This window comes from Cricetulus griseus (assembly GCF_003668045.3).
Source record: "Cricetulus griseus strain 17A/GY chromosome 1 unlocalized genomic scaffold, alternate assembly CriGri-PICRH-1.0 chr1_1, whole genome shotgun sequence".
In the NCBI taxonomy this organism is placed as follows: Eukaryota; Metazoa; Chordata; class Mammalia; order Rodentia; family Cricetidae; genus Cricetulus; species Cricetulus griseus.
The window spans coordinates 155,746,676-155,771,613 of NW_023276807.1; the positions used below are offsets into that span (position 1 = coordinate 155,746,676).

At 38.7% G+C, this 24,938-nt stretch overlaps 1 protein-coding gene across 5 annotated transcripts in view; it reads left to right on the top strand.

The window, feature by feature from the left end:
• Positions 1–24,938, top strand: part of LOC100760811 (methylenetetrahydrofolate dehydrogenase (NADP+ dependent) 2 like) — a 95,941-nt gene that overhangs the window by 47,548 nt on the left and 23,455 nt on the right. For all 5 annotated transcript variants that reach the window (XR_004772288.1, XM_035452414.1, XM_027388383.2 and 2 more), the window contains one exon: positions 22,812–22,937. Coding sequence is in view for 4 of the 5 variants with exons in the window: in XM_035452414.1 (XP_035308305.1) it covers positions 22,812–22,937 (126 nt within the window). In the remaining variant the exon portion in view is untranslated. Of the gene's footprint in view, positions 1–22,811; positions 22,938–24,938 lie in introns of those variants that run through there.

Consider the following 24,938-nt stretch of genomic DNA (forward strand, 5'->3'; position numbering starts at 1 on the left):
CATGGATATAATCAGCTCACACACCCTGGGAGTATAGAGTTCACATACAGACCACAGAGGTTTTGAACAATGTAATGATGCCACACTAAACAATTGTTCTTTCCATCCCATGTTTCCCATTCTCCAGTTTCCACCCGTTAGCTAGACTCTGCTTCTCCATTTAAAATTCCTTCCCTCCTTTATCTCAAATCTTTAATGGTATATAGTGATGTGCATAGGCCCTGGGAAGGGGAGAAAGATTTAAATGCTAACTCTACTGTTTATTGATTGCCAACCTTAACATGCCATCCTATCTCTCTGAAACTCACCGTCTTTCCATATTCAAATCAATGGTATACAGGGCTCCATTCCTATGAACATTTATTGTTGTATGACATTCTGACCAGAATGAGGTAGAATCTCAATGTAAGTTTTCATCTTTATTTTAGTGATGGACAAAAAGGTTGAACAAATTTTATGTATTTATTGCTCATTGATTCCTCTTTTTGAGAACTTTTGTTAAGTTCATTTGCCCTTTTATTGATTGGCTCATTTTCTCTTTGGGTGCTTGATTTTTGAAGTCTATATGTATTTTAAGGGTTAATTCCCTATCAGATATGTAACTAGCAAAGATTCACCCCATTGTTCCTTTCTCTGTACAGAAGCTCTTAAATTTAATGTGTTGACATTTGTTATTTGTTGCTGGTATTTTTGGGCAACTGGAGTCCTATTCACAAAGTTGTTGCCTGTGCCTGCACTTTGAAGGTTTTTGTTTGTTTGTTGTGGTTTTTTTTTTTTTTTGACATTTAAAACTTTCCATTACTGCAATGAAATCTTTGATAAATTTTGAGTTTATTTTGGATAGGGTGAAAGATAGGAATCTAGTTTTATTCCTCAGGCTGGAAGGGCCCAGGCTGTCATCTGGTGATTCCAGAAGGAGGAAGATAGACCCCTAAGAGATGGCAGTGCTGGCAAGCAGTTGGGGATGGAGGAGTGCCTCATTCCTCTATTTCTGTATATCCAGTTTCCCAGTACCAGGTATAGGAGAACTCCTTCTTCCCCAACACACACACACTCACACACAGACACACACAGAGACATACATACACACACCAACATACACACAGACACACATACACAGACACCCATCCCCCCCACACAAATACAGACACACACACAGACACCCATCCCCCCACACTCACACACAGATACATACACAGACACACACACATACACAAATATAGACACAGACACACACACTGAGAGACATACACAGACACACACAAAGAGACAGCCATCCCCCCACACTCACACAGAGACATAAACAGACACACACATACACAGACGTAGATGCACACACACACACACACACACACACACACAGAGACATACACACACACACACACAGACACCCATCCCCCCACACTCACACAGAGACATAAACAGACACACACAAACACAGGCACACACAGAGAGACATACACAGACACAAACACACAGACACCCATCCTCCCCCCAAATACAGACATACACACAGACACCCATCCCCCCCACTCACACACAGAGACATAAACAGACACACAGACACAGACACACACACACACAGAGACATACACAGACACACACACACAGACACCCATCCCCCCCACTCACACACAGAGACATAAACAGACACACACACACAGACACACACAGAGAGAGACATACACAGACACATACACACAGACACCCATCCCCCCACAGACACACACACTCACAGACACACACATACAGACACACAGAGACACCCATCCCCCCAACCCACACACTCACAGAACACTCTTTCTGTCTCTCTGTCTCTGTCTCTGTCTTTCTCCACCAGTGTATATTTTTGAAATATTTGTTGAGGAATGGATGAGTACAGCTGCATGTGCCATTTCTGTGTACTTTGTAATATTATGTTGGTCTCTGTCTGGCTTTGTGCCATCTGTTTTTATTGCTGTAACTCCATGGTGTCATTTAAAATTAGTTATTGTGATACTTCTAGCACTGTTCTTTGTGTTGAGGATTGCTTTAGCTCAGGGAATTTTGTGAGAGCATATGGCTTTTAGGATTTTATTTTGTAGTTTTGTGATTAAGTTCTAGAGAATCTTAATGAGGATTAAACTATGGATGGCGTTTTGTAACAGCTATTTTTGTAGTATTGATCTTGCATATCCTGAGCATGGGAGGTCTTCCCATCTTCTAGTATAGTTTGTTTCTTCAGCGGTTTATAATTTTCATTGTAGAAGTCTCCCCCTGTTTGGTTGTATCTAATCTTTTATTTTAGGCTATTATAAATGAAGTAGTTTCCTTGATACCTTTCTCAATATGTCTATTAATGATATATTGAAAAATGACACTTTTTTTCAGAAGCAGAATTCCTTTAATGAGAAAAATGAAGGGCAGCAGTCTGTCCATGGAAGTAGAGACTGTGAGCCCAGCACAGTGGACTTGGGGATTGTATATGGCAGAAAGGGGAATTTGGGGGATGGAAGATTCCACCTGCAGGTCTGCTCCCTTCGTCTCATGGTGGTAGATGCCAGCAGAGGCTGTTGTGTTATCTTCTCATCAGAAGCTCCCTGGATCCTAACAGCCCACAGGCACTGTCAGGTCCTTGGTTCTCAGCGCACTTGAGGCTTTCAGGCCATTGACTCTTTATTCCAGAACCTGAGTACAGATAAAAGGTAGGAGGTGACATATTCGCTCACTGGGTGCTTACTGTTGGAGGGGAAAATGGAGTGGGGAGCTAGTCTCTGTCCTCAGAATCTAAGGAAGCATAGGGCATGTTACCTTCATGTATCATGAGAGTTTTAACTTGTTTGTTAAATTGCAGTGGATCCTGCAATTATGGAGAAACATTTGAAAACAGTTTATTAAACAGGGTCTAAAGTGAGTGAGATGAGACCCAGTAGGGGACCCAGCCAGGGTAGCCATTGTCCTAATGTGGACCAGGTGGTGGCAATGTTTTGATCCAGGAGGACATTCATAAAACATTTAGAAGAAAGGATAAAATGTAAGTATAACAATAAAGAGGAATGGAGTTTCCAAGGGAAAGGGAGCAGTTGGGAGGCAGCCCAAAGCCCATCCTTAGGAGAAGACTACATTGCATTTTTATCTGCACCCTGCATCAGTTTGCCATGTCTCAACCACTTTGGTGTGTTGGTGTGGAAGCAGCACTGTTCATGAAGGAGGGCAGAAATCCCATCCTCAGCAGTAGCCAGGAGATCTAGGTACCACAGCAGCCCAAGAATGAAACTGATCCTGAAGGATGTAAAGCTGATCTGAAATCTCTTAAGATTTTCTGAGAGCTGATGAGACAGAGATTAACTGATGGAAAGAGGTCCTCCATCCAGTTATGTTAGTTCTGAGTCTTGAAAAAATGCCTACAGTGGCAAGAAGAAGGATGAGTTGGGTGGCCTGTTAGTCCCCTTTCAGAGGTCACCTGAACTGCTGTTGGGGTTTGGGGCCACGGCTCACTCTAACTGCTTTACAGCTGACAAAAGGGACAAAGTAGAAAGGGCTGCAATTGAGTGACTCAGAAGAGGGCCAATCAAGGGGTCACAATAAGATTTAAGAGATGGCAAAGGTCTACAACATAAGACAGCCATTGGGTAATAATATATACTCTCTGAACATGCTATATGAGGGAGGTATCGTTTGTGTGGTAATTTGAATGTAATTGGCCCTTATAATCTCATAGGGAGTGACACTATTAGGAGGTGTGACTTTGTTGAAGTGGGTATGGCCTTGTTGAAGGAACTATGTCACTGTGGGTGAGTGCTTTGAGATTTCGAATGCTCAGGATACCACCTAATGTCTCAGTCGACTTCCTGTTGCCTGCAAGATGTAGGATTCTCAGCTATTCCTCCAGCACCACATTTGCCTGCTCACCACCATAATAATGGACTGAATCTCTGAAACTGTAAGTGAGCTACCCCAATTAAATGTTTTTTTTATAAGAGTTGTTATGATCATGATGTCTCTTCACAGTAATAAAACCCTTAACTAAGACAATCTTTAAAAAGTGAGACTGTTAGTTCTATTGTAATCCCCTGTGAGCTCATAGTTAAGAAAACAGGATAGTTTTGTTCTTATCAGAGTAAGAGAACATGCAAGAAATCCACCCAAAGAATCCTTGGCATCAATATTATCGGCATCAATAAAATTGGTGATTTCCCTGATATCATTGTCCTTTAAAAGATGTAAGGGCATTGGTTTGGTGGAAAAGCTCCAGACACTTTTTACTGGACAATGTAAGTTGGATTGGACATCAGGTTTCCCCTATTACAGGCTTATGGGGTACATTAAAATATAGAGTTTATGAGGAAAATTTTTGTTTTGTATTTTATTTTTACTTTATTCATTTATTTTACATCCTGACTTCAGCTTCCTCTCCTCTCCTCCCAGTCCCTTCTTCCTGCCTTCCCTCTGCACCCTGCGAATCCACTTCTCCTCTGTTTCATGAAGAAAGTTTTAAACATCATGGTTAATCACACACGACTGTCTGGACCATGTCCCAGAGGCCCTGTAGACTGATTATGTAACTATAATCTTCTGTTTGTTACAATGGTCTTCCACACAAGGAACAAGAGCCTGGAACCTTTGTAAGAGATGTCAGTCAAAGTCTGCATATAATATACAATTTATATTGTATAACTATAAATAGATTCCTATTTTGTTTTTATTGGATTGTCTAGCAATATCCCAAGACACTACTTGGATATTCTGGATAATTTTCTAAGCTTGTGGGTTTGATAACAGAGTATCTGGCAGCTTCTTTTAATCAGGGAGCATGGTGGTGAGGGTATGGAAGGACACACTGCAGCTGTGAGAAGTACTCTTTCAGAAAGAGGGCGTGTTCCATAGTTCCTAAATACAGCTTTTAGATTTGACCTCAGTACATAAGAAGATAGGCCTGTTTCTCTCAGCCGTGGGAGAAACAGACAAAGCAGTGTTGAAGAAATCTAAAGTCTTGTCCTGTATATGGAATTGTAATGTGAATGTTTCTTGGCCTAGCAGGTCCCGCCACCTTTCTCAGCCTCAAAGAAATACACGGAGGCTATATTAATTATGAAATGGTGACTAAGGTTTCCTATTGGCTAGCTTTGTCTTCATTATTAACCCATTTTTTAAAATAAATCTAAGTATCTCCACATGGTTTTAACCTACCGAGATAGGTCCAGGGACCTCTTATTCCTCTGGCATCCTATATCTTGACTGTTCAGCCTCTCGACAGAGAACAGAATGATTTCCTGTTTGTCCCTGCTTATATACTGATTCTGCCTGGCTACGTCACTTCCTGCCTGTCTATACAGACCTCCAGACCTCTATGGTTAGCTAGTGGGAGTTTCTCCTCAGTTACATCACTTGATCACATGATGACTCCTCTCTGCATACACTTCCCAGAATATTCCTTATATCCTAGTCCCACCTATCTTACTGCCCTATTGGCCAACAATGTTTTATTCACAACTAATAAGATAAATATATATACAGAAGAACATTCCCCATCAATGGAATAGATGATATAGGTATAGCCATAGATATAGATACATGGATATAGCTATTGATATATCAGGAAGAGAATCATTCATGAGACATAGTTGTCCAAATTGCATTTCATGTAGTGGAGTATAATGTCTGGGGAATGCTGAAGGAACATTCTGATCACTTTAATCTTGGTTATACTTTGCTACTGGGTATTTAAGACCATATAAGCAGCCAAAATTAAGGTATGGTTTTGTACTGTTAAGTCCAATTGGGAATCTAGTCCTGGAGAGTTACTTGGGCTTGTCTCCTGGAGACTTTGTTTCACCCATTGTTCATTTATGTGAGGACAAGTCAAAGGATTTTCTTGGACTAACTCTGGCCTGTGCTGGAAGTATTGAGGAAATCTGTCCTGTATGTTGACTCTCCCCTTTGTAGACTGGATTGTTGGGATATATTATTTATGATTAATTCAAGCTTCAAGCTGAAGATCAGAAAAGCAAAGCATCCAGGCACTAGCTCTCATTCTACCTCAGACTGCTTCTTCTCCTTGACGTGGCTGGAGAATCCTGAGACTTCCATGTCTTCTTATCCTAAATGTGGCTGGAGAATGAATGCCTGATATTGACTACTGAAGACCCTGCTCCAATCCTTTATACCATTCTAGTGCTGGGATTAAAGGTGTATGATCCCAGGTGCTGAGATCGTCTTTGTGTGAGATGTTTCTCTTTAGGACTGGATCAATCCTGTGTAGACCTGGGAGGTCTTGGACTCACAGAGACCCATCTACCTCTTAATCCTGAGTCCTAGGTTTAAAGGTGTGTACCACCACCTCCTAGCTTCTGGCTGCTGGGATTAAAGGCATGAGCTCTGTTACTCTTTACTCTTGTGTAGGCCATGGTGGCCTTGAGCTAACAGAGATCTGTCTACATCTATCTCCTAAGTGGTAGGAATAAAGATGTGTACCACCACCACCTGGCTTGTATAGCTTGTGGAAGACTTTGCTTTCTGAATCCTCAGGCAAGCTTTAATAAGTCATATATCATCACACTGGATACTGGCTAGAATTCATTAAGCAAGGCTTTCATGGCCTCCCTGAACAAGAGATTGGGTAATTTTCCACAGTTACAGAACATTTCTAGGGATATCCCACAGTTCCCTAGGACCTCGTTGACCTTGGAGGGCAAGGAGTATTGCACGAAAAATAAAAGACCCAGAGACAGATTTTGGGGTTCAAGTTTCAAGTTGGAGATCAGAAAAGCAAAGCAGCCAGCCACTAGCTTTTACCTCTACCTTAGCTCAGACCAAAGGGGCAATCCTCAAACTGCTCCTGACTTCACAGCTCCTCAGATTCACTCAGACTGCTATGTTTTCCTCAGCATGGCTAGAGACAAGTAAGACTGACTCCTAAAGACCCTGTTCCTATCTTTTATATCTCTCTAGTGCTGGGATTAAAGAGGTGAACTCTGTCACTCTTTTAGATGGATTCAATCTCATGTAGCCCTGGGTGGCCTTGAACTCAGAGTGATCCATCTGTCATCCATCTCATGTTTCCTGAGTCCTGGGGTTAAAGGTGTGCGCCACCACTACCTGATCGCTATAGCTTGAGGTTGACTTTGCTTTCTGAATCATCAGACATGGTTTAATAAATCATAAATAATATATCACCACACATGATGAAAATACTTTCCATTTTAGTCCCTCTGACCACATTAGAATAGCATCTAAGAATGGCCACTAAACACCAGAACATCAGTTACACCAGCCTGGTATTTTAAACTACTGTATAATATTTTAATATGAAGATATTTCTAAATGAACTTTGACTAACATGCATTTTAGCCAGTTTTGTAATTGTTGATTTTAGCTATATAAACTAATATCATATATATAATCCCTACATTTAATTCCTTATTTACTTTAAATAACTTGCTCAGAACTTCATGACTTATGCAAGCTTTCTAGTTTTCTTTTCAATTCTGGAAACATCCACCCATCTTAACCTTTATAAATAAATCCTTCTTAGCTAAAACAATTTCCATCTTTTCATCCTTATAACATTTTAAATGTTACAACATTTTAAAATGTCTTAATAGCATTAACAAAATGAATTTACTATTTGTTATTAGAATTTTCTCCCTGGGGTTGGGGGGTTGGATAAGGAGGACTAAGCAACATATATGCCTTCTCCATAAGGTCCCAAAGGAAAGTTTATTTTCTTCCAAGTTCACCCTGGGTAACCAGTGAGTTTGTTGGGACTAGTTACTGAGAACTGGTAAAGGGTTCCTGATAGGGCTGTGGGTGGCTCAGAAGCAGTTGCACTGAAAAGTCCTTATTCAGTTTGTATGAGGACATTTTATAGTCACATAAGGCTCTAGTTTCCTTCTATTACACATAGATAACAAATTTTCCCAGCTAGCACTATTTTGTAAAAGAGATTGTCTCTTTTCTAATATGGTTCTGGCCCCTTTGTAAAAAAAATCAGGTGGTGGAAGCAGTATGAGTCAAATTTTAGATCATCTCTATTCTATCAGTCCATGTTTTATGTATAATAAACTAATAAAGAGATGGAAGGGATGTAGTTGTATTAGAAGGAGTAAATATGAGTAAAACATTGCATAGAATTATCAAAGAACTATTAAAATGTTGTGGTTAAAAACAAAAAAAAGGAAAGGAGACTAGAATTATAAAGGAGCATTTTGGCATGTGACATGTAGGGAATACTGAGAGTTTTGGTAGAACATCACTGAAGTCACTTCCACTGTACTGGGACCCCAGCAGCCAGGAGTCTGTGTCTTGATCATCACTGTGCTTCTTGAACCTGTTGAAGAGCCTTGCTGCCAGCAATAGACGACTCACTGATGAGTTCAAGCATTCTTCATCAGAAGCCAGGGGCTTAGCTTAACTAGAAGATGAGGATGGTCATTGTAGGGGGAGATAGTCTATTCTGAACCCATCCAGCCATTCTTATTTGAACCCATTCTTCTTATTCCTTGTTTGGGGCTGTTCCACCTCATGAAGAATGAATATGGCATTGCATCAGCACCCTTGACTTGGGGCTTGCACCTGCAGAGTTCAAGGTGAGGAAAGGGGCAGAAACAACTGAGTAAATGATGACTGTCTTCCGTGGAAGAATTAGAAAACACTACCACTTACTTTCTAGTGTGGGTAGGAATGTGAGCCCTTCCGTGGATGAGATCATCGTTCCTGTGGGCTAACAGTATGTGGCTGGCCTTGCTGGTGTTTCTTAGAGACATGTGCTGACTGGCAGAGAGCAAACGGTTTCACTGGGTTTGTAGTCAGTTACTCTCAGCTGTGGCTTTGCAGGAGCACTCATGCCAGCAGTGGCAGTGCTACACACCATGCTTGCATCACAGTTTTCTTGCAGACACTGTTTGGAGTGAGTTGTAGAGTATGCCTCTGTACCTGGATACCTGCTTTAGGTCTGGTTTTAGTTTAAAAGGAGTGCCATGAACAGGAGGGAGTCCTGTTAGCATCTACTGTACCTCTTCAAGTAACTCTGTGAAGTCCTTTTCAAACACACAAACAAACAAAACCCATTTATATAGTCAGAAAAAGGACTGTGGCTCTGCTCACATTTGCTCTTGATTTATTTCTGGTTAGGTTAATTAACAATTTAATAATTGTTTATTTTATGTGAACCTTTATTACAAAGTCTGAGAACTACAGAGAACCATCAGTGTGAGCATCACACCTGTGGATGGGACAAAGTTAAGTACATTACATGTAGCTCTTCTGTGATTGTGCAGGCAGAGTGCAGGTCAGGTGATTTACTGTTGGTTTACACTTGTGGCACACATAATTCTGTCTTTTATAGTATATGCTTATGTAAGGTGATGATTATAAATTCAAATGTTGAAGAAGCTCTATGTCCCCAAATACCAAATATTCATCCAAGATTTGATTCTTTATTAAAAATGAATAATTGCTCCTATCTCACTGAAAACTTTGCATCTTGTAAATGGTAAAATTAGGCTCACTAAATATTTATTTTTGAACAAACTTCTTTATGATTTATTGTCAAAAAGCTATAGTTAACAGAAGCAAGTGTATACAACTGTTAGCCACAAAACCTTGACATAGCCTTGAGGCAGTTTTTAAAATGAGAGAGCCACCTACATAAAGGGTGAAAAATTTTCAAATCATATATATTAGAAAATGTCAGTGTCTGAACTATATAAACAACTAATTAGAAGACATGAAACAACCAAGCCTGGGGAAAGGCAGCCTGATTTGCAACTGGGCAATGGAACTGAACAGACCTTTACTCCAAAGAAGAAAAAAAAGTGATCAACAACAGAAACAGGAAAAGCTCAACATCACTAATTATCTACAAATTAAATCTACACTAAGTTGTCACACCAAGTATATTAGGATGGCTGCTATGGACACAGGGATCATACTGCTGGTACAACAAAAGCATCCTTATTCCATTTTAATGAAACCAACGCAGGCCCTGTGGAAAACACTATAGCATTTCCTCAAGAAGAAAAATGTAACCTAGCAATCTAGCTCGTAAAGTGTGTATCCAAAGGAACAGAAATCAGTATCTTGAAGTATTATCTGTATTCACTTGTTCAGTTGAACAAGTCAGTCACAATAGTCAAGACATGTAATTAAAGTGTTCACTGATAGGCCAATGTATAAATAAAATATGACATGAAATAGAATATTATTCATTCATAAAGAGAAAGAATACCAAGATCCCTCAGTGGCTCAATTGGTAAAGTACTTTATGTGTAAGTATGATGGCATGAGTTTGGCTCTCCAGCACACACACAATAGATGGCTAAGTGGCAGAAATACACAATCCTAGAACTGGATGGAACTCTCTAGTCCCTGACAAGCCAGACTCCCCAACTTGAGAGGTCCAGGTTCACTGAGATCCTGACTCAAAGAATAATGTTGCAGTGACTGAGGAGGGCACCCCACATTGCCTCAGCCTCCATATGCAAATATGCACATGTTCACATGTGCACACATAAACACACATACACACATATTTCTCATACACACTTAGAAAGTCTAAATGTATGTGGCCATGTAAACCTAGAAGACAGCATGACAAACAGAACATGATTATACAAGAAGTCTAGAGAATTAATCTCATAGAGATGGACATTAGAATGATGGTTTCCAGGTCTGGGAGAGGGGGGGATGGACAGTGCTTTTAGGTGTTGTAATGTTTCAGTTATATGTGATGAATAAGTCCCCTGAGACATGTTTATCACAGTATCCATAATTAACAATACTTGGCTGTGCAGTTAAAATCTTGCTACAAAGGTAGGTATTATGTGAAGTATTCCTATCCTCTTAAAATAACCAATTTGAAATTAAATTTAAAAGATGGAAGAACTTTGTAAATGATGGGTATTTTATAGCATTGATTATGATGATGGCTTCATAAATGTGTGCTTAAACCTCTAAACCCATTAAATTGTTTACATTAAATAGAGTTTTTGTGTCAGCCACACCTCAGTAAAGTAGCTTAAAGTTTTTAATTTAAATTTAATCCATTACATTATAGGATAAAAAATCACAGCTAAATGATATTTATCCCATAAATCCAAGATCAGTCTAATATTGTAAAATCTATGTTAGCAACTAAAACCAAAATTCAAATTTTACAAAGTCATGAAAATCTTACAAACCATATATTACAAGTTCTTGATAAATATTCCCAGCAAACTAGGAGTATAAAGAGACTTGTCTATCTGCTGAGAAGTATTTGTAAAAATCTTACAGGTAATATTGCACTCAGTGATAAAAAAGCCAAATGCTTCTTGTTGGGTAACTCTATTCCTGGGGGTTAGAGATATGGAAAAACCATCTAAGTAGCCTAGACAGAGAACTGGCAAAAGACCTAATTAAGGATACCACTAAGATCCAACTTTGTAGTCCAGTGAGTTTATTGAGGACCTAGAGGAATATGGGGAAGGGGATACTTACTGAAACAGGAACAACTCAGATAATTGTATCACCCAAAACCCATCCAGCAGGAATGATGACTCACAAAAGCTGTAACCTGAGCACATAATTTGAAAGCACATAATTTGAAAGCAGCTCAACAGGTTAGAGAGTACCTCTTCCCAGGCAGCTCAACAAGTTAGAGTTATCTCTTCCGGGGAGCTCACCTTGTCTGAGAGTCCTTGCAGCTTTTATACATCTGTGGCCAGAGGGGCCTAGTGATTTTGCTCAGTTTCAGGGACCTCTGTAGCTTTTGAGTTGTTTACTTCCTGAGCTTAACATGCTTCCCTGCAGGGTAGAATATTTCACCTCCCTTTGGAACATCCTGTATCTTATTTAAGATGCAATATTTTATTGCATCAAGAATCAAGAACAAGACAAAGATATTCCCACTAGCAGCTTCTGCCTAACATTGAGTTATTATTCTATCTAGTACACACAAGTAAAGAAAAGCATATATACATGCTGCCAAGGAAAAAGTAAAGCTGACTTCATTTTCAGACAACACGACCATGAATGCCAACAATAAAGTGAAACTGACACCACAATCAAACCAATTTCATAATTTAATTTATAAAGCTTATAGAATAAATAAGCACCATAATACCATAACTGTGAATAACTATGTACTTGAACTACCAACACAAGAATTATATTATTCTAAGTATTTTGTATCTAGTATGCATGTGGCTGTCTTATTTTAAAATAAGACATGCCTTAAAACCCTGAAGTGTTTGATGTGTATTTTGTGTTTCATGAGTCCACAATGTAGAAAAAATGAGAAAAGGGGGGTTGGAAGATTAGAAGGATATTCAAAAGACTGCTAAGAGGATGAGAATGAGGATTAGCTTTGAAAGATGCTTTATCTACACAATTCTTACAGTTTAAAAGGTAGTAGTGAGCATAATGTGGGTTTTTACCATTTTGAAGTATAAACACAAATTTGAACTTAAGTAGCAGTGATACAGGGCTTCCTATTTTTATTTCTATGCTTTCTGAATATATCTCTGTTATGCGTGTACATTTCTATAATATTTATCTATATTACTGAATTTTCAGACACAGTAAATAGATTTATTAGATACTATAAATGAGAAGTCATGGTATATAGTGATTTGAAAGGGTAATAACAAACTTTCCCCATTACTGTCATTGGAGATGTTAGGTATCAACTAGAGAGCTAATTTACTGTGCATATGTAATGCATTTTAACTTACGGAGTATGTGTCAAAATGTTCTCAAGTATTTTAGTTATAGCAGATTTAAAGAAATTTATGTTCTGTGGGTGCTGTTGTTGTGGAACTAATCATGTAAAACCTCAGTACATTAAAAGAGCAGCCACTAATATTACTATTATAACACATGAGTCTGTGGTTTGGCAGATTCCATTCTAGGTTGGCCTCAGTTTATCTCAGATTGATTCATTACTATATTCACAAGTTGACTGGCTTGCTTTTAAGTTTGTGAGTCAGCTCTAGCCTCTGCTATAGTCAAGGCTTGTTTGAAGCACTGTGTCTACTCTACATGTGTTCCATTCTGATCATGGACCTAGTGTACAGACAAATGTGACCTTCCTCATGGTGATGACAGAAGCATCAGAGAGTGGATGGGAAATGCAGGATCACTGAGAGTAGGCATTGCAATTTCTGTCCTATTCTATTCCACCTTGACTCCTACACCCAGGCCCAGATTCAGAGTGGACATTTTACCTTTTGAATGGAAGGTGCTGCCATGTCCCTTGGCAAGAATGTGCTGGAGGGAAGATGGTGGAACGGGAATAATTAGGCCTCTACCTCTAATGAACATGCAATGCGTGTCTTGTCTTAATCCATATATAAGACAATTTTAACCAAAGAATACATACATTTATTGTATGTATTGGTTTTTTAGTATAGGCCAAGCTATGTTATACTCTCATTATTCTTTTAAAATACTGATGGCTTCCAGATAGATTGTTTTATGAATTATTCCATTTTGGCTGCCATAATAAGATATTGGATGGTAGGTACTTTATAGAGAAAAATGTGTGTTTAGTTCATAGATTTGGAGACTGAAAGTCTTAGTTCGGTGTTCACACTGATAAAGACATCACTGCAGATGATATAAAATTATAGAATCATGTGGAAAAAAATCACATGAAGGGACAAAAAAAAATGGGTGATTGAATGGTCTGATTTACTCATTTTCTAACCATTCCCTCTCATAGGAACCAAATAGAGTCCCGGATAAGCTATATTAATACCAACCAAAAACAGTACCTCAGGAACATAGCTACTTTCTTAAAGGTTGCCACACTAAAGAACAAACTTCTAGCCCATGAACCCTTGGGGGACACCCTCAAACCATAGCCCAACCCTCTTCCAAAATTTATTGTATTTTTTAAAAGTGGTAGAAACCAGCTTTTAACCTACTTAAAGTCTCGTTCTCCTCAAGATTGAACCTAAATATCAAGACATAGTGAAGACATTTAGTGTTCATGAATGTGTTTAATAAACACATGTCCAGTGAGAAAGGCATCATCTCTCTTGTTCATTGACTAGCTCACCATACATGTGTCTGTTGGCATGTTCCTCATTTCTATTGTTATGATATCTTCATCTTCAATTGCTTTAAGTTTCCTGCTACTCCTACAGTACCCTGAAGTATGCTGGAGCCCTCTGAAAGTGTCTTAGGCAGATGTCTAAGCTGTTTTTCTAACGTCTAAATTATTAGAAATCATGCCACTTTCCCAACCTCTACAGAGATGGAAAAGGTGCCTTGGCTTTTATATTTCCTAAATGAGGTGCTGCAGTTTTGCTATCCCAGGTTCACCCACCTTTCCCTAAAAACTCCCGAGTTTTAAGATTTCACCTCTTCTCTTATTCTGTTTTGCTCTTTCTGTTTTCTGGTTTCAATTGAGTCTTTCAATCCATGGTTTTGGGAATTCTGAGTTTAGGGAATAAGTTCTTTGTTCTCTTTTTGTTTATATTGCTTGCATGAGCCAGGTATTGTAGTCTTAGCTACATACGCATAACAAAGACAGCTAGGCTGCATGAATCGATGATATGACTGCCTGCAGAACAAATAAGGCTTTCCAACATTTCCTGACCCAGAAGGAAACATGCATTCATACTCATTCCATTGCACTTACTCCTAATGTGTAAGTAGGAGGCTACCTTCCAGCTGACAGAGTGATCCACCTGAATAAGCATCTCCACGGTGCTAGTTTTGTATCTGAACTAGAGTTCTGGTCTTGTTCCTAGCCTCATCTCTGACTCAACATTGTGTAACTAAGAAATCATTTAGCTTCTCAGTACCTTAAAATCTAGCTTCTGTGAATGAGGATAATGGGCAAACCTCTCTTGCTTCATGAACTTGTTGTGGAGTTTAATTAGGTAATGTTTACAGAGCTCTTTGAACTCTAATTAAAAGTCATGAGTAAACACAGAGCTTCCTTTTATCAGGATGCCTGGACCTAGCTTTTTCATGAAGACTTAAAGATGGCTCTGATAGGAGGAGCTAAAGGGAAGAGACTTTATTTTGTGTGCATGTGTGTGAACAGAGTTCTGAAACTGTCGTGTGGTGTATGAAAACACCTAGTTAGGACTGCGTTTAGTGAGCTGTAATTTCACACTCACACTAGTGGCAAAGGCTCTGCTTTATAGTGAGGAGAATTCACACCTACACCAATGATGATGGCTCTGCTTTATACTAAGGAGTATTCACACTTACACCAGTGGTGAGGGCTATAATTTATAGTAAGGAGAATTCACACTAATACCAGTGGTGAAGGATCTGCTTTACACTAAGGAGCATTCACACCACTGGTGTAAGTGTGAATTCTCCTTAGTATAAAGCAGTCTTTGCCACTAATGTACGTGGTGAAGGCTCTGCTTTATACTAAGGAACATTCACACCTACACCGGTGGTAAAGTACTAAGCAATACTTAGCTCCAGGAGTATAGAGTGATGCCTGCAGATATAAGTATTGTCATCCTATTTTGTTCAGTACATTTTACTTAAACAATAGTGGAGAATTGTTTTATTTTTCATGTAAAGGATCATAGAATGGCCATGTAGTCATGGCTGAGTGGTTAAGGCAATGGACTAGAATCATAGGATGGTAAATTATTACTATACCTTATTAGATAGAAATAGTACTCTAATTAGTGTAACTCCATATAACCATCCACCAATGGTATGCTTAGCAATCAGAGATCTTTTCTCAGAATATTTTCTATGAATAGGAAACCCTACTGTTTATTATGAGGCCTAGTATGATCATCTAAGTTAATTTTTAAATTCTACATTAATAATAAATCTTTACTTCTGCCAGAAATAAATTCATAGATAGGTATTTTAGCCTGTGGGGGAAAAACAGTGATTTGTTTGCATAATCCTGCCATGACTTTGTGTGTAAGTACATTTAAAATAGAAATTTTATTTATAAGATTATGGCCATATAGCAACTCAATTTCATATCTGACCAGATGAATTAGAATTTTGATCATTGGAAATGATTATTGATCTAGTTAACTATTTTATTGGAAATGTAGATGACTGATAAGAGAATTCTAAAAGCCTTTAGAATACTAAGGTAGGAGTTTTCAACCACTAGTGTTTCTATGCAATCTGGCCCCTGGTACATTGTATTGGAACTGGTCTTTGTTGCAAATTCAGATGTGTATCTACACACAGGCCAAAATAACATAGTCATAATTTGAATTGTTAGAAACTTCACATTCAGAACCTGACACATATTTTCTGATATTTGTTTTTTTTTCCAATCTTCATCACCACAATAAGAAAAGAATTACAGTAAAATAATTTCAGTTTTTAGCTGCTGACTTCTGACTGGTAGAACATGTGAGGGCCCATTGGTGAATCCCCCGGGCCTGGCATCTGACTAGATAACCCTATTTGAGGAACATCATTAGGAATTCTTTTTAAAATTCTTTTACTGTAAAGATGATAATGTGAAGATCTTAGACTGCAAGATGTATAGCTTCAAGGGACAAAAAAGACAAAGTTTACATTTGTTAGTGTCAGGAAATGGGCTGACATGGCTGCTTGTGGTTCTGAGATCCTGAATAGAACTGCAGCCTGCACTGTGGATGCTTATCAGGAAGGAGGGATGGCTTAATAACCCATTTATGCTTTTTCAGCCTTTGGGTTGTGGGTACCATCATCCAGAGAGAGGATTAAAGAAAGAGGTTAATGTGAATGTTTGTGGGTACAGTCCCCCCAAATTCTGCAATATTAGTAAGAGCTCTCTGGCACCCCTTTTGATCTTCAGTGGGACTCATTTGGACTCAAAGGTTTGATTTTTAAATCAATGTCAAATTAGCTGTGATTTTATTCTGAATAATTTGCACCCATGGCTTTAAGGAGACACCAGGCGGGCATCATTTAGCTTGACAAAGACACACTCCAAAATCCTAATCGTCTTTTGTTATCCCTTTCTTCTAAGCTTTTTCCACCTATACCAGTAGTGCCAAAACAAAGTTATTAACATAAGGGCCTTTGGGGGATATTTAAGATTTAAGTCATGACACAAATTTTATTTCAATGATTTTTTCTTTTCTTAAATAGAATGATTGAGTGAGAAATATAGAAAGGATCATAAATGAATTAGTTGGCAAAAGGAAATTTTTTCTTGAAAAATTGGAAAGGCAAAGTGAATATAAGCTGAAGACTTGGAAGGCATTGTGGGCAGAGAGGTTCCAATGTGATGTAGTGGGTCAGCATTTATGCAGCCCTTCAGGGTACAGATTTCCATGGGGACAGCTGGGAAATAAAAAGGAGTCTGTGTGTTTTCACAACTAGCATGAGTTGGAGGAGATAGAATACTCAAAATAAACAAAGCAGATTTATTGCTCACATAAAGACAGCGAGAATAGACAGAAGCGTCTGGTCCTTGGCAAGCCAGCCTTCCAGACTCAGGAAATCTCCTGTCCATAGTCCATGTTGCATATTGAGGAGCGATTCCAAAGTGAAACCACCCTAAGTTTGTTTACTGTGGTGCCACTCGGATCTTTGCATGTGAGCTCTACAGACACTGTTCCAAGAGAGATGAAGATAAAGTCTGGCTGTTCAGATGCTGCCTCTTTATCTGAGGATGTCCCACCCTTAGGACTTTGTGAGACTTATAGATGGGAAGGTATAGAGCTGGGTTAGTCAAATTCCACTTGAAGGTACTTCTACAAGAAACTCTTCCAATTTCATTCTTTCCCTTCTGAACATTTCTGTTGAAGAATAAAAAGAGTATACATTTTTCATTGTAGCTTATTTTATTATTCTTAAAATATTTGAGTTCAGGTCTACCATCTTCCTTTGTGTGCCATCCTTTCATTCCTCAGTCTGAAACCATAGAGAGTAATTCTACCATTTATTCCAGTTAACATATTGAAGAATTATTTACCACTTTAGAGGCGGTGGGGCCTGGTAGAATGGAGCCAAAAAGGGAGGCTAACTAAAGTCTCCTGCAACAGCCGACTTTACTCAGAGCATCAAGCCGTTTATACTCTGACTGTTAAGAGGAGTCACGTGAGTAAAATGTACAGTCCCAAGGGCAAGTCTCACGGGTCAGAGAAGCATATGTGGAAAAATATGATTTTCCATAGAGGCATATAAACAAATAATGATAGCCAGTTGTAATGAATAATGAAGTACACTCACTCCTATCTGCCAAACCTAGGAGGAACATGAAAACACTTTCCAAGAACAATTCCGGGTTTTGAAGAAACTGCAATCACAAGACAAGTCTTGTCTTGGTTTCTTTGAGTTTTCTCCCAAGCACTCAGAATTCTCACATGACCCCGACAAACGCAGTCTTGGCTGTGAACATGTAGTATGTATACCTTGCTTTCTGAGATGATCCAGCTCTGGACCAGGCTTTGGATGCAAGCCACTTTATGGGGGAAGCCTTCTGAAACAAGTAGGGGAAACACTACAGCATTACTTATGAACACGGTTTTTCTTCAATCTTAGTGAATTTTAACCGTGTTCGACACCTATTGAGAATTATACATTATTTTCCTTTCAAATTCTTCTTGGAGCTTGGAATCCATCATTCCAAAGTGGTGAGCTACTTGCTATTGTATCCAGTTTTGTGTTATATTAAAATATGGCCCAATCAGCTATTGATACTAACATGTCCCAAATCTCAACTGTTTTACCAACACATTTTTACAAACAATTTTTGAGAGTCTGTGGTTCAGCTGGTTGTGGTGGCTTTGATCCTATTACCTGCTTTTGCTGGGAGGCTCAAGCCATCTGCCATCAGCTAGTGGTTGGCTGGAAACTGACCAGTGTAGATAGGCTTCAGATGGAGTCACTTGTCCCCATCTAAGGAATCATGTGCTCCAGTAGGCTAGCTTGAGCCTGTTTTCTCAGTTGTGACAGGGTCCCAGAGAGCAAGGAGGTACATACGTGCTGTGTATGATCATCCCCAGCCCTGACACCACATAGGGCAGAATAAGATGGGAAGGAAAGCAAGAGAACAAAGAGGATATCATCATCACAGTGCCAATGTGTGTTTCCAAGCTCTTGATAAATACTGTGAAGGAGGTGCTGGTGAATAATTCAGACAAAGGCTTCTATGGGCTTCTGTGGATGTTGTTATAGGCACAGTTATCAGCAGTGTAGGGATGTACTATTTAACTACTTACTGCTCTTTCAGTAGGTACATTCATTCTACACCCATTATTTTGAGTTGTTATCAAAGGCCCTGTGGAAAATTTCAGCAAATGTGATGCTTCAAAATTTATCCATGGTTTTCGAATACAAGTAACCATCCCTGTATGACCTATTAATATAAAATATTGGAATTTTCTAAACAGTGCAGGAATAACAGTAATTCACTTGATGAGTTATTTGATCTAATTTTTCAGTTTCAATTAATTGATGAAATAGGAAAGGATCACAGTTTAGATTTAAGGATGAAGATACATATATATATATATATATATATATATGTGTGTGTGTGTGTGTGTGTGTGTGTGTGTGTGTGTGTGTATGAATTTCAGTCATGTTTTATATCTATTAAATAAATATCTTGAAATTCTAAAAGGAAACACAGTGAAAATTCTAATTCTTGTTATCTTTTGATGTTAGGAAAATTCTTACTTTTATTTTGTTCTTAAACTTTTGACTATTATTCAAAGTGTCTACAGTGGACATGCGTCTTTATCAGAAAAAAGAAACAAATAACATTTTTTCCTTTTTGTAATTTTCTTGAAATTAAAATGCAGTTCAAATTTCCTTGTATTTTAATATTTATGGTTTCTGTCTATTGCCAGTCTGATATTGTCTGGGATATCATAGTACTTAAATGTAGATTTTAACATTGGCTTAAGAGTGTAATAGCCTCACATACATACAAGGCAACAGCCTGAGAAGGCAGTCTCAAAGGGGAATCTAGAGAGGGTAGTCTCAAAGAAGAATCCAGAGGGAGCAGTCTCAAGGGGCAATCTACTTGTTTGCAAACATCCTGGAGCTCTTATGAAGGAAAGAGGGGCTTTGAGATTTCATTTGCTCAAAATTCTTTACGATAAACTTCTATTCTCAGTCATTCTTGGAGAATTTACAAAAAGATTAAAGAATAAGAGTTTATACTATATAATCTCTTCTAGCTAACAGGAGGGACAGAATATTTAACAAGTAATTTTCTAAACCAATATTACCCCCAAACCAAATTCACACAAAACTGAAAACAACAGATCTGTACTACTCCTGAACATGGATGTTAAAATTCTTTTAAAAAATGAATATAATTCACTAATGTGTGCATTATATAACATGAACCTATTAACATTATTGAACTTTTATATTCTAGTTATATCATGTATAACTAAGATAAGGTTTTTCTAAGGATATGCAATTGAAATTAACATTTGATTCTCACCATAATTTATCATGCTTAGTCTAAAGAAGGAAAAAATCACATACTTAAATCAATAAAAATTTAGTCGACAAAAATCCTATTAATTTATTACAGAACTTGCAGAAAAACAGAAATTAAGAGAATTCTTTCCACTTGATAGAAAACATCTCCAAAATATTCACAGCAAATGTTGTAACGAATAGTGAAGAGTTCTTTTTCTAAGATAACAAAAAGATGCCTGCTTTTACTATTCCTATTCTGCATAATACTGGACATTATGGAACAAAGCAAGGGAAGAAAAAGTAATGCAAGTTAGAGATTGCAACAACAACAATGACAAAAAAATTATTTATGTGTACTGTGATCATCAACATAGAGAATCCCAGGGAAATCAAACAGAAATAAAATCCTCCTAGAACCAATGAATAAACTCAGAAATTTCAACACACACACACACACACACACTCACACTGACAAACTCTCTCTCTCTCTCTCTCTCTCTCTCTCTCTCTCTCTCTCTCTCTCTCTCTCTCTCTCTCTCTCTCTCTAACCTTTCAAGGACCCAGATCTACTTCCTATTCCTCTTTGGAGAACCAATCCTGCATGGTTTGTTTGCGTGTGGGCAACATAATGGTTTTGAATCTCTATTGAAAACAAAGCCTCTCTCTTTCTGTCTCTGTCTCTCTCCTTCCTTCTTCCTTTACCTTATCTTAGCTCATCTTCCTCCCTTCCAATGTCCCCCACTTAGACACTCCTACATGGTTCTAGCCTGTCTCCAACTGCTTTCTTACCAACTCTCCCATCACACTGACCATGTTTCTTTCTAAGATCGCATTTATCTCTTCTTGGTTTTGTTCTGCTCCAATTTTGAGTGGAAACACTTGTTGCTATGTCTGTGACAACAACTCAGTTTTTTCACCATCCCTGTGCTATCTAATACACTAGCAACTTACCATGGGTGGCTAGAAGGTCCTAGAAATGTGGTAAGTGCAATCAATGATCTCAGTCTTCCCTGACATTGATGTTTTTATTTATTCAGATTAAAACATGGACTCTAGAACATGACTCAAATATATGTCTGATGAGAATTCACAATCTAATTCAGATGTGATTCATACATAAATTATAAACTGGATTTTGAAGACTTGGTGAAGAAAAATAATAGAATTCTCATCAATAGCTTTTGTGGGCGGTTTACAGTGGTGCACACCTGTCATTACTGGTACTTGTGGGATTGTGGAAGATACATCTCAAATTTCATACCTGGTCTATGAAGCAAGACCCTGTCTCAAACTTGGTGAAGAAAAATAATAGAATTCTCATCAATAGCTTTTGTGGGCGGTTTACAGTGGTGCACACCTGTCATTACTGGTACTTGTGGGATTGTGGAAGATACATCTCAAATTTCATACCTGGTCTATGAAGCAAGACCCTGTCTCAAAAAAAGGGGGGGGGAATGTGTAAAATGAAAAACCTTTTATATGGATTAATTTAACATGCATTAGATAACATTTTAGATGTACTCAGTTCAATAAAAAAAATACCAATATATTTGTTCCAAAAAAAAAAAAAGAGTGTAATAGCCGGATTTTAATAACTATTCCACAAATGCTGTCATTTGAGGAAGTCCACTGCTGTTGTAACCAGTGTTACGTCTTCTTTTCTTATACAAAGAAGAAACAGGATTTCATGGCTATCTTTAGAAGCTGAGGGAAGTCTGGTCAGTGCCTCTGTGAGACTGATAAAGGATGAAGTCCTTATCACAGCTTGGGATATAAGGAAGACACATCTCAGATGCTGGTGCCTCTGCAGTTAGGGAACAAACATCTGTGGTAGCTACATCTGTATTAGCACTGACCTTTTTATAGGCTTGAAGATCTCACCTACACCAAGAACTGTATGTCACAAGGTGACATTTAAGCCATTTGGAATGCTCAAATGGACAGTTGGGATGCTAGAAGAAGGCCTTTAATCACAGAGTAGATAGGTTTAAAAAAAGGATGTCATATTAAATTTATTATATTCAGGAGCTACCTGCAAGGGGACATGTCTGTGTGGAACTGGTAAGATACCAACTTGGTACTGCTTACCACACAGTGGAGAGTACAGATTATGATTATCACAGATTTCCTTCCCCTTCTATTTCCTTCTTCTCAATTCCCAAGTTGCTTTCACTCTACTCTGAAACAGCAGGAGCCTACCTTATCCCTGTGATTCCGTGTTAGACAAAAGGATGCTGCTCAAACTCGTCAGGTCAGGTAAGCAGTCTGAGAGGAGAGCTGCTTCAGGCCGGTTGCTCCTCAAAAGTCCGATGCAGTTCCTTCATCGTCTTTTGTCCTTCTGCCCGACGATCGAGAATCAGAGTGAAGTTAGCCTCTTACTTGCAAAGAGTATAGTTACATTCTCTTAAAATATAGGACAAAGTCTAAGTACAGGACAAAATGCAAGTGTCTCACAACTCTTCCATTCGCAGGTATTCCCAGATTGATTACAGCTGATATGGTTAGAGAAGGCGCAGCTGTCATTGATGTGGGTATCAACTATGTTCAAGATCCTACAACTGGAAAGACGAAATTAGTTGGAGATGTGGACTTTGAAGGTAAGAATCCAATCCTCTTGTTAAGTAAAGGGGGAACACCGATTCCAGCCTTCATGCTTTCAGAAAGAAACGTTCCTGGTGATGAGGACAGTATCAATGCTCATCACTGGCTCCTCCGATAGGACCACATTCTCATAACCTTTCCCTTTTCCCACCCCCATTCTCTTCCTTTCCATGCTCTTCCCTTTCTAGTTGTATCATTCATTTTTCCCCTGTGTATCTGTTCTCTGAGGTTGAACCTAGCTAGGGCTTTGAACATACACTTCACCAATAAGCTGTATCCTAGGCTCTGAGAGATAAGTCCACTAGGTTTCCCAGGCTGTCCTTGAATTTGAAATCCTTCTCTTTCTGCCTCCCAGGTAGCTGAGATTACTGACTGGCCTGTGCTGCCAGGCTTGGCAATATTTGGTATTAAGATTAAATTTCTTATTGTATAGTTCTTAATGAAACCATCTAACCAATTTTAGACCTCTGTATTATTTTTGTTCTTAAAATAATTTGTATTACATGTATTTATTTGGAGATGGGAGGCCCTTGTTTGCTACCACACTCATGTGGATGTCAGAGGACAACTTGTGGGAGTTGGCTCTCTTCTTCCATCATGTGGATCCCTGGGATCAAGGCCAGGTCACCAGTCCTCATTTAGCCTTCTTGTTAGCCTTCTGTGGTTTTTATGATTGTAATTTTACACTATACATGTATGCTTTGTATTTAGCCATTGACTCTTTTTGAATTGTTTTTGAGAATCTCATTTAAGTACATTTTTACAGTTTCCGCTCCTCTCTCCCTCCCTGTGTTATCCCACTCCCTTTCAAGTTTCTGATCTCTTCTTCTGTAATTGGTTTTGTTATATGTGTATGTGCATATGTATAAATACAACCTACAGAGCCCATTTAGCAGTGCTCTTTATGCATAGATGTTCGTGGCTGACCACTTGGGATTCGATAATCTGTCAGGGAGATGGTCCCTGTGGAAGACTGATTCTCCCTTTCTGAGTAGACATGTATTGCCTGTAGCTCTTCATCTGGGGTGTGACTTTATGAAATCTCCTCTATCCAACTTGATGTGTTGACTGGTATCATTGTACAGTTCCTGTTTAGGCAACCATGTTGTTGAGATATTATGACTACAAAACATTGTCTAACTGCAGGGATCCCAGTCCTCTGCCCCTTAAAATCTTTCCATCCTTTTTCCAAGATGTTCTCTGAGCCTTAGGTATAGGTGTTGTATTGTATGTGTACCAACAAGGCTGAAACCCCAGGGTTACACGTTCTCTGCATTTTGAGCACTTGTACTACTCGGGTAGTACCCTCTGTCAGCTGCAAAAAGAAGTTCTTTGATGAGAGGTGAGAGCTTACACTTTTCTGTGGGTATGAAGATAAGTGTTTGGAATACAATTAGAAATTATATTGGTTTAGGGAAATGACAGTAGTAGGATCTCTTCTAGGGTTTGTGACCTCTTCAGTCACATATAGGTGGCTAGATTTATAGCACCAGACATGAACTCCATCCTAGTGAGGACCCCAAGTCCACACAGCTGTTGGTTATCCTCCAAGATATGAGTACCACTATTGTACTGTTGAAGTTAAATGATTGGTGGACAGATAATTGTTGTGGGGCCTGGGCTTTAAAGGCAGGACTGTTAGTTGTTTTTCTCCTTTGATATCTTGCATGGCACCTTTGGATACTATAAGAGTTAGTCCTCAGAAAGGAGGCTTCCATGTCTGTTGCAAGGCTGATTCCTCTAAGTCCTGTGACTGAGGTGTGTGGTGTCTTAACCAACAGAATCCTACACCTTCCAGTTCTAGGAGGCAGCCAAGGGCAATGGAAGTAGCCCATGTGTTTTTGGAGTCTCTTGGACTTCCCTGCCAAAAATTGAAAAGGAGGCTTCCCATGGTTGGCAGTGGAACTTTGTTAGATAGTCTTAAGTCTTTTGTGTATTATATATGAATTTTATGTAATCTTATAAAATAATGTTTCCCTATGACCCCTTTCAAACAT